Below are 11282 nucleotides of genomic sequence, written 5' to 3' on the forward strand. Positions count from 1 at the left end.
TCTGGCTCTTAGAAGAGTGGAACTCATTAACATGTTCTCCACAGACACACAGCTATTAAAAAGTTTCAAAAGGGTTTCATTAGAATTCACAAAATGGAGCAATCTCTAGGACTGTCTGTCTTAGAGGAGAAGCCCTTGTGTAAGGACTGATTGCCCTGGGAGCGGATGGTGTTAGCCCCCCTCACTGTGGGGTGCACTGCTTCCTCAGAGCTGCTCAGCAGCCCTGGGATTCACCCAACAATATCTTCTGCACCATCACACCCCAACTTCCCAAACACAACTGGAACAATCACCCTTCGCCTCGGGACGGCACTTTGTCCAGCAGGGACTTAACCGGCACATCTAGGAGAGCTGCCTCTGGCCAGTGACACTGTGTTGTTGATTCTGCTGTGTTTAATGGCTCCCTATTCTCCACTCCACGATATCTTCACTTCCCATGAGTATTGTGTTCACTGCCATGTTCCTAGCAAAGTGCTAGTACATGGTAAGTCAATATATGTTGATTATACGTGTTAATTTATAAAGGATAGTAAACAGGCCATGGTGAAGACTTCCTATCTTTTAAAATAAACATTTTGAAAAAAATGGGCATAGGTAATTTCTTTAAAAATAGATTTTATTGTTTATGCTATTACAGTTGTCCCAGCAGAGGTACTTTTTGATGGAGTAAACTCTGAGGGCAAAGATACTGACTTTATATTGACAGTAAAACGGTGACTCTACTTCTTCATGTGTCTCTATTTACCATTAGTCCACATTCCTTAGGTTTTGACAACTATGTACATGTAGCTTAAAAATAAACCAAAAGAATAAATATGAAGATATAGGATCAGGTGATATATGATAAAACTGAAGAGTCACATATCCTATGTCCAAGAAATTTTATACATATAGGAAAACTCTTCCCCACGAGCCAGGAATGTTGAGGATAGCTTTATTTGTAATGGCAGGGAACCAGAAGTCACCTAAATGAATATCAATTAGAGATCAGATGAGGACCCTGTGGTGCATTCATATAAAGGAGTATATTACAGTGCAGGATGTATCTAAAGAGATACAACCCAATGACATTAAATGAAGGTGAAGAAAGTTTTGCATCAGTTGGAGTGACCACGCAGGGAGCTGGGAGCCCTGTTAGCCATTTAACCTTGACAATAAGTGCCACGGAGGGCTTGGGCAGAAGTGAGTGCTGCTGTGGTTTAAACCTGGGTGTGCGATTAACAGATGTATATTTTTGTTCCGGTGCATGGGAATAAATTTGAGGGGAATAAGACTAGAGGCCAAGAGAGAAATTAGGAAATTGTTGCAGTATTGTGGGTGAGCCATGGCAATGGAAAGCAAAAACAAATTCAAGAAATACTGAGACACCGAGGAGGATACACTCACAGAGTATTTACTGCATGCGAACAAAGAGAAAAAGGACTGGCTCCTGGGTAATGCTTGAACTTCTGTTTTGACCAACTGAATCCTCTTCATAATCCCAATTTCAAACATTTCTGTCTAGTTTTCCAGCTGACGTACTCTTGATCCTTCAACCTCTCCTGCCCATTGAGTTTACCACTTTTTCTTACTGGACTCATTCCTATCTTTCTCTTTCTTCCTTAACCAACATTTGCAATAAATAGCAATAGCACAACTTACGTCAAGTTCAGCTCTCTACCAACCCCATACGTCTCCTAATGCAGTTTAATAAGACTGCACAAAACTCAATTTCATTCAAAGCCACAACCACGTACCTCAAGTAAACTCTTTTTTTTTTTTTTTTTTAAGGTATGGTTAGTGGTTTATTAGAAGTTCTCAATGTAAATTCTTAATGTTGCCAGACAATTGTATTATACTTCCTTAGTCCTCCCTGTTCTACTCTCACAGGTAACTACTTCACATCTTCTGGTTCATCAGATCACCAATACCTGCTTGCTCACTCTCACTCTCTGCTGATAAACTTTATGCCCAGATTTACTGACAAACAGGCAGGCAGGCAGAAAACACCTAAGGAGCACTTGTGATGCGCATGAAAGCCTGCTGTGCAGTTTTGCATATTCCCTATTACTTAGTATGTAGGAAGCAAATGATAGCAAGAAAAAATTAGGAAAAGCAGGATAGAATATTCCAGCTAAAATAATAAATAGTCAGTGAACAGTTACTTTCATCTAAGAAGTTAAACTGCAACATCAAATGAAATATTCCTTTAAAGAATTTTAGTAGTTTGCTTATTTCATTGTTTCAATATATTTGAAGTGTTAATAAGATTGCAATGCCTTCTTCCCATTTTACAGTAAAAGGAAAGCATTTGGAAAAGAACAAGCTCAGGTCAGACCTCCCTGACCACAGGTGTCTGGGCTCATGCCCCTCGGTCCCCCTGTTACTCTGAGCTCTCACTCTGAACCACCCCTCATGGACTGAATGCTTTTTCTTTTCACATACCCACTTTCTTCTTTCCTTCCTGCGTGTTCATTTTATTGTTGCCTCATCCCCTTCCCTCCAGTTTATAAACATATCATACTTTCTTCTTCCGGTAACATCCGTTCCTCTGCTTCTCTTTAGAGTGAGACTCCCTGTGAGATTTGATTTGATTTGATTCACTACTTCCATGTCAGGTCCGCTTCTGTCTCCTGTGCTCACTCCAGTCACGACTTACCCCTCACTCTGCCGACACAACTCTTTGCAGGCCTGCGAGGGAGAGCCCCGCGTTACAGAATCTTCTGGTCGGTTTTCCATCCCAGCCTCACTGGACTCAGCAACATTCTAGACAGTTGGTCACTGATTCCTTTTGGAAACACTTTCTGCTCTGTCCTTCCAGGATAACCACTGATCCTTCTCCGACTCACTGAACACATCTCAGTCCTCCCTGGTGCCTCCTCACCCTCCTGACCTACATGTTGCGCTGGCTGCTGGGAGTCTCTTGCCCCACACTCATGCACTGCCTGCGCCCGTATCTCCAGCATATTTTCCAAGCTCTTCCTTGACCCTCTGTGTTTAAAATCACAGCCCTCCCCTATTTCCTAGCACCTGCCCATCACACTTATCTTCACAACACTTATAAACATTGCTATCACAAGTTCTATTCTTTCACTTCCTTGTTTTCCCTCTTATCCACTAAAATGCATGCTCAATGCCATGGGGATTGTTTGTGTATTTGTTCCTGTACCCAGAAAAATGACTGGCACAATATATATTTTCTGAATGAATGAATGAGGAGGAAAAAATGTGAATCTAGAAAAAAATATAAAATAGACCCAGTTTGTCTTGTACCACCCATGGAAACAAGATGGAGAGTGATCTCTGATAATTGGATTAAGAAGCATTTATTGAGCTATCTTCTCAGAACTCTTATTTAAAATTGCAGTAAGTATAAAATTACACATGAGCATGTATGGAATATTTATTTCTCTTGCAGGAAGTTTGAGTGCCATGGCTAAGAGGTACACGGTGTGCACAGTAGGCTGAACCCCGATGTCTATTTCCACCTGAACCTCCACCTCTGTAAAGGCCAGTCTGTACGGATGAAACATGTGTTAGAGAGAGGAAGACCCTACAGAGGATAAAAAGTGAATGCTTCCATTATTTTTTCTGTGGAGGTTATTCTGTTTTTCCCATTAGATGGCAGAATGGTTGCAATATATTTGAGTCTTCCTGCTACATGCCCAAGTAAGTGAAGTAATCTTAGTAAACTACTTTATAAATTAAGTAAAAGGTGGTGCTTTTTAAAGACATAGTGACCTTCCCCCCTTGATATCTAACACTCGTTATTCCCTGTAACCTGTAATAACGGTTCTAAAATTTTTAGAGAAGAGTGTGATAAAACTTACCCCTTGTGTAGTAAAGGGGAAGTTTTGAAGAAAATTAGTTGGAAATTCCATGGGAGGCTTTCAAAATAGATAGAAATTTATATGCTTTCTGTTGATATCTTGCCCCCACTCCAAGCTATTATTGGTTCTATAGTAATATTTAAAGAACACAGAGATGAGACAGATTTATTGCAATCATTGTTTGCTGGAGGTTGATTCTAAAAGGGTTTTTACTAACTTAGAAATGTATAGCATCTTTTTATGTCAGTAGGACACATAAATTTTTTTTCAGTGGAAAAGGTGCTATGAGGAACCAAATTGGGGATATTGGCTGCATTAATTATGCCCTTAATAAATATCATCATGACTCAGAATCAACTCTTATTGAGTTTACAAAGTAGGAAGAACCAACCGTGTTCTAATTTTTCTATTTTCTTTAGAAAATAACAGAATGTTTTCTATTATGAAAATTAAACCCAAAACCCTTTTGAACAAGCCCTAACTAATCTAAAATAAAACCCATTCTATCTGAACAAAGCATAAGAATTAGTACTCAAAATAGGAAAATAGTGTATCTGAAAGTGATGTATTCTGAGAACAATTTATTAAGCATTTGCTATTCTTTGGAGGACTCTAGATTGACCTAAATTTTTTTGCAGCTTTTGAGGGAGTGTGAATGAGAAACTGCTAAGCCCATCCAGTTCCCCACAGTCCTGCTGGCAGCACTCCCCAACGTTGGATTCCTCGTTCACTCGCAGAAATTTTAACATAACGTGTTTTCCCAGGTTATGAGATGGGATTCATCCAACAGATACTATTTCAGGCCTGAAGAGTGCCTGCCTTTAAGACTCGTTTATTTGACACAAACCATTCAAATCAATTTCTGTTGTGGGTGGGGAGGGGCTGCAGTCACCCATGTGAACATGAAGAAGCTGACGTCACCCAATCATAAACATTCCAACAGCTGCCCAGAGCTCATCTCTCACTTCTCTGCCTTCGTCCAAGATTGTGCTGATAACATGGGGAAAGTGGAGATGAACCATCTTCAAACATTTTAAGCAAGAAGACCCTTAGTCTTCTTTTGTCATTAATGGAGTATTAAGCATTGAATATAAGCAATACATTCTTCCTGTTCTATAAAGCAAACACCTCATGGTCTTGCTCTACATCCTTTCTTTGCCATTCTCTATTGCCTCAGAAAGTCAAACATAAATATCATTAAACTCAGTTACACACATGATTAAAAATCTGCATAACCCACATTACTGTTGGAGGTCCCGAGTGCTAGATAAACAAACAATTTATTTTGCCTTTCATTCAGGCATTTGACACTTATTATAAAATAAGTACACTTGAATTTTCTAGAGAGAATAAGTACTTTCTTACTTCTAAGTGGTTTCTTTTCATGTATACTGAGGACCCACTAAGTACAAATCATTGTGATGGAAGCTGGCACAGGTGCAGAAATGCCTGGTGTCCACATTCACAGCTGGCGTTTTGCAAGCAGAGCTCACCATCGAGTCTGGGACTGGAGCCCCGCCAGCGAGGAAAGACTTAGAGGGACTTGAGAGCAATGCCAGTGAGTGTCAGCTCTGGAGCAATGCATTTTCTCAGCCCAGCTAGCCCATCAAATTCCCTGTCTCAGTAGGTGTCTCTTCGGCCCATAATGTCAGAGTATTCCTTTACTTGCCAGGTGTAACAATATATACAGAACATTGGTCAAGAGAGAATCTCCACCCTGACTGGTGTGGCTCAGTGGGTTGGGCATCAGCCCGCAAACTGGTTTGATTCCTGGTCGGAGAACATGCCTGGGTTGCAGACCAGGTCTCCCGGTTGGGGAGGCAACCGATGTGTCTCTCACACGTTTCTCTCTCTTTCTCTATCCCTTCCCCTCTCTCTAAAAATAAATGCATAAACATTTTTTAAAAGCCCCTAGTTTGATCACTTTTTACTATGTGTCCGCATCCCCCTTCCTTAGAACCTTCTTCACGGCCTCTCTGACGTCTTTGTTTCTCAGTGTGTATATGAGGGGGTTAACGCTGGGAGTGACAATTGTGTAGAAAAGAGTGAGGAACTTGCCCTGGTCCTGGGAATAAGTGTTTGCCGGCTGGAGGTACATGTATATGATCGTACCATAGAAGAGGGAGACAACAGTTAGGTGGGAGCTGCAGGTGTTGAAGGCTTTCTTTTGCCCGGCAGCAGACTTTATTGCAAGCACAGCCCGCACAATGTACCCGTACGAGGTGAGGATGAGGCTGAGGGGTACCAGAATGATAAAGACCGCCAAAGCGAATTCCAATGCCTCCAGGGCCGCAGTATCGACACAGGCCATGCCAATGAGCGCTGGCATCTCACAGAGAAAGTGGTCGACCCGCCGGTGCCCACAGCGGGGCAACAGCAACGTCTGGGGTGTCATTATGAGAGAATTGCCAAAGCCACTCAACCAAGCCACGGAAGCCAGCTTCCCACAGAGGCGTGGGTGCATGATGACCGTGTAGTGCAGGGGCCTGCAGATGGCAACATAGCGGTCATAGGCCATGACCGCCAGGAGGACACACTCCACTCCCCCTAGAGCCAGGACGAAGTAGAGCTGGGTGGCACAACCCAGGTAGCTGATGGTCTTATCGGGGCTCCACAGGTTGTAGAGCATCTGAGGAATGGAGCCCGTGGTGAAACACATGTCTAGGAACGAGAGGTTGGCCAAAAAGAAATACATAGGTGTGTGCAGCCGGGAGTCCAGAGCTGAAAGCAAGATGATGGTTATGTTGCCAAAGAGAGTCAGCAGATAGAAAGTGAGGACAACCACGAAGAGGACCAGCTCCAGGAGGGGACGGTCCGAGAAGCCCACCAGGATGAAGCCTTCAGGAGAACTTACATTGTCCTTTTCCATCACCTCTGACCACATGTTGCCTGTTAGGAGAGAGAGGAGTTTCTGTGAAAAGTGTAGGTGTACTCCTCAAAAGGGATGGCTGGTAGAATGGTACCATGGGAACTTCCTTGGAAATGCTGGTGTCCCACCCAGAATTTCAATCGGTGTTAAGTCACTGTGCGGGCTGAGGAGTACAATATTTGGGAGTTTTCCAGGCTCTTGGCTGTGATTATCGACCAGCCTTTTGCATCGTTCTTTTCAGATTGGTAGGATGTAAGAAACTGATTATTTTATAAGGAATCAACACTCCAAATTGTCCACTTTTTTTTTTTTTAAACGAGGAAGCACAAAATCTTCCAGTAATATGCAACCCATGGTTAGGAGTGGTGGCTTGTGTCTCTACATCAGAGAACCCAGCTTGCTGTCCGCTGAAATCTCATTCTAATCAATGAATGTCTCGTCAACACTGGGAAACCCAGAGTCAAATCCAACCTAAGGGTAAAAGCAATCAAGCAAATCTTAGGAAGAAGATGATCTTGTTACTGTTATAGATGCACACAATTCCATCCATTCTCTTTACCTGGGCACGCCCCCGCCCCGCCCCACCCCAGTCCAGCCCTGACCTAAACCTCTGATATCATGTTTTTTATCCACACGATGTACTTTAACCCCGGGGTTGGGTGACTTTTCTGAAGTTGAGAATGCTTTGCTATAAAGATGAGAAACATAGAAATAAAACAATTGCCAGGACTCAATCTCAGGAACTAATATTCAGTGTTTTTAAAAAAATAGCTTTTCCTTCCCTCTTACTCACATTTATTCTCACAGAGAACTCCACTTTTGGGAAAACTATATGATTATTTTATTTATGTATCCCTTATGAACCCATAGAAATGAAAGATTTTTTTAATCTTTATGATACTTTATACTTTCAATTATTAGGCAGTATTTGTATATCTTAGGGGGAGTGTACTGGGGACTGTAAGTTAACCAAGTGCAAGGTCTTATTCTGATATTGTCGCATATTTTCCTAAGCAGTCACTAAGAAGTAATAGAGTTGTGACTCTCAGGAAAAGGAAACGAGTTCCATCTCCAAGGTGACTGGGGTGCAGAATAGGTTCCACTGCTCTCAGACAGTTTTGCTGGAATCAGATCACGTTGTGGTGTGTGTTCCCAACAGCAGTTCTAAGATTCTGCACCTTGAAACGGACACTTACGGGAAATTGTAGGATTATCACAGTCCTCAGTGCAGAGGCCACATCAGGCTTCTGCAGGGGTCACAGATGTACGTGACACTGTCTGAGGGGACAGGCAGCTTGGTGATTAGATAACTGGGGACCAGCAGTTACAACCCAGTCAGCCTGGCGGCTTTTCCTCCACCTCCTGTAAAGTGGAAATTTAAAACTATACACAAAATGGTTAAGAAAGAACAAATGTATATACAGCAAACTGGGAGGGTACACAGCACATGGTTGATAATGAATGTCTCTGGAGGGGAAATAGAATCAGATTTTGGGCTCATCTTTGTCAATTTCCCTAATTTTAAATGATTTCAAATTATGAAAGAAACCCTGGCTGGAGTGGCCCAGTGGATTGAGCACCAGTCTGTAAACCAAAGGGTCTCCAGATTGATTCCCAGTCAGGGCACATGCCTGGGTTGCGGGCCAGGTCCCCAGTAGGGGGCACTTGAGAGGCAACCACACATTGATGTTTCCCTCCCTCTTTCCCTCTTTCTAAAAATAATTAAAACATTTCTTAAAAATTATGAAAGAAAAAATAACATGACCTAAAATCATTTAAATATCAAAATAGCCAGTGTTTAGTGACTTCATGAATAAGGCACAGAAGTGAAGCAGCCCCAGGTCACATGGAAATTAATGCAATGTCATTGGACATTACCATATTTTTCGGACTATAAGATGCACTTTCCCCCCCAAAATTTGGGAGGAAAATGGGGGTGCGTCGTATAGTCAGAATGTAGCTTACATTTACATTGGTGAAATATCATGTTATTTATGTTATTAAATATTTCACCACATTTTTTGCTTCAAAATTTCTTTTCCTATTTTCCTCCTCTAAAACCTAGATGCATCTTATGGTCTGAAAAATACACTATCTATTGAATGGAGCAATAGCAGGATCTGTTTTGCTCATGGGGTGGAGGAGGGAGAGAAGGTGAGTAGTTCCACCGTGCGAGTGTTACCGGACAGGAACCAGGCCCGGAGCCGGTCTGCCTCAGGCTGGCCTGTAGTGTGTGGTTCTTGACTTTGTGCAGGAAAGATTTCACAACACGAGTTTAGGTGACTTCGAGGATGTGTTTATTAGAGCTGGAGACAGGGAAACAAGGAAGGGCTGAGCATGGAAGGAGCAATGGGAGAGCCTAGGCAGGGTTGCTGTCAGCTCACTGGAGAGTCAGAGAAAAGGGGCCCTTAGGGGCAGATTCAGGGCATCAGCCTGGGATGAGCTGCCACTGCCTATTGGTCCCCTGGTTGTAAGTCTCCTGGGGGCCCTTAGAGTTTAGGAGATGCACCCCAGTGTGGGGGTGGGAAGAAGGGAAAGGTGTGGGTGTGCTTCTGGAGGGAGAGCACAATGTTTTATTTTTTTCTTGTTTCTCAAATCAACCAAAGGACCCACAAAGCATGACATTATTTAACTAGGATTATTCTCATGAGTTTTTTATTCTGGTTGAAAGTTTTTCTGGTGGCTAAACTATCTGTTCACTTCCCACTTTTCCCCTCATTTTATCACATCAAAATCCAACTGCTGTTTTCCTTTTCCATGTCTTCCCTTTGCGAGCACTGCATCTTTATATTTCTGAGCTTTAAATAATGAATGGCTAACTCCTTGGTTTGCCAAGAACAGTCTTTTAAGTGATCTGTGTGTCTCCCCTTCTTTAAACTGAATAGGATGGCTTCTCAACACAGGAAAGGACAGATTTCTCACAGGAGTCAAGCACTTAAATTATTTAATTGTATGATGCAATTGCTTGCTTACCACATTTAAGTAAATTTTTATTGTTTGGAAAATAAGATGAATGTGCATCTCCTCTATGACTTCTGGATCCTTGACCAGCTAATTTCAATTTCACAAGGTTTAAAAAAAATTGAACCAAAGAATGCCCCAGTATCAACCATCACCTACATCTTTTACAAGGAGCCAGGATGGGGATTTACCACTCAGGCTGACTGGAGGGACGACCCGTCACATCCCAGGGCTAAGAGCAGTGCTGGTGTCTCACAGCTGGAAAGCTGCTCGTCTGTGCCAGTGGCACTCGAGGTAAACGAAGAGCCATGGGGGACCCAGAACCCTCCATGCTGGAGTCCGAAGTCCCACCGTGAATACTCAACAGCACGATTACTGAGAGCCCATTATTCAATATCCTCTCAGGCGATGCAGGACCATAATTAGTATTTTGTTCTTCGGGTTTTCCCGTTCAGTATATTCCACTAGTTTTTAAATTCATGTCTTTGGTAAGAACTCCATTAAATGAGTTCAGAATCTCTCCTGCTTTCTCACTGAATGAGTGATATTTAACCACCATCTTTACCACTTGATTAAGCCTACGTTAAGGTTCATAATATGTCCAACTGCCCATAAGTCAGCTATAGTCTGCGGTTAAAAAAAACAAAAACAAACCAAAACCAGATGACTGGATAGAGGAGGTCCCATTTCTTCCTACCCAGGATCCTTAACTTACCCAATTTGACGGCAATCTCAGACATGCCATGTCCACTGTTCTCTCTCCTTCTTGGGACTTCCCTCAGGAGCCCCAGTGAGATGACCAGAGTGAAAACAAGGAGAAAAGAAAGATGACGTTCAGGAAATCTGTGAGAAAAGAAAGACAATAAAGAGGCCAGATTCAGCAGCTGAATATGGATGCGTGAAGGGAGAATGTCAATGAACAAACAGCAGTTACACCGCCTGAGGGCCCTGAGCACCCACATCCCCCTCCTGCCCCAGGTGAGGAAGCTGGAGGCACCTCAGATGTGCACACAGCGAAGGGAACACAGCAGGGGCTCATGGGGTCTAGTGTGAAAAGAAAGAACTTCTTACGGGTTTCAGAGTTGATATAGGATTGGACACTTCCTTTTTGGCCTCCCCCAGTGGAGTAAAACTTTCTTTTCAAAAATTCCCTGAACTAATTATTTCTAACAAGGGCTGGGAGAGCATGAGGTCTCAGAGGAAATACTACTCTTCCCAACACACACACACACACACACACACACACACACACACCAGGTTCACCTGTTGTGAGAGAGAGGTGGAGAGAGCACACCAGACCCTTCTCACTGGGCCTCACTGAGCCCAGGAATCAGCAAAGAGCTTTAAGGTGCAGAGTGGCTGCCTCACTCTTCATTCAGAACAGAGCCCAGAACCAAAGAAAGATGTGCAAGGGTCTGCTGGTCTCCTTAGTGACACGTGTCCTCTGCCACCTGCTCGGGGCACACAGTGCAGACAAGAGCTGGTCACAGGCCTTCACCATTCTGTTTCCTTCAGATGAGTTTTCTGTGTGATTTTAAGGTCTATAATAGTAAAGCTGAACTTGAATATTTTCTACTTAAGACAGCTATATCAAGAGGACAGTGGATAAAAGAAGATTGACTTTGACATTTAAAATTAATAGA

General features: G+C 42.8%; 1 protein-coding gene across 5 annotated transcripts; it reads right to left on the reverse strand.

Moving 5' to 3' along the window:
* Positions 1-3379: 3379 nt before the first annotated feature.
* Positions 3380-10687, reverse strand: LOC112313615 (putative olfactory receptor 2W6). 5 transcript variants are annotated; one of them, XM_053915677.1, is made up of 4 exons: positions 10637-10687; positions 10355-10482; positions 7875-8040; positions 3380-6698 (listed from the first exon to the last, which is right to left on the reverse strand). In XM_053915677.1, the coding sequence occupies exon 4, from the start codon at positions 6691-6693 to the stop codon at positions 5740-5742; it is 954 nt and encodes a 317-aa protein (XP_053771652.1). In that variant the 5' UTR covers positions 6694-6698; positions 7875-8040; positions 10355-10482; positions 10637-10687; the 3' UTR covers positions 3380-5739. The 5 variants fall into 5 exon arrangements, with proteins under 5 accessions (XP_053771652.1, XP_045059622.2, XP_045059620.2 ...); XM_045203687.2 differs by having other exon boundaries at positions 3380-7149; XM_045203685.2 differs by lacking the exon at positions 7875-8040.
* Positions 10688-11282: the final 595 nt, after the last annotated feature.

Source organism: Desmodus rotundus, chromosome 12, assembly GCF_022682495.2.
Source record: "Desmodus rotundus isolate HL8 chromosome 12, HLdesRot8A.1, whole genome shotgun sequence".
NCBI classification, from domain to species: Eukaryota; Metazoa; Chordata; class Mammalia; order Chiroptera; family Phyllostomidae; genus Desmodus; species Desmodus rotundus.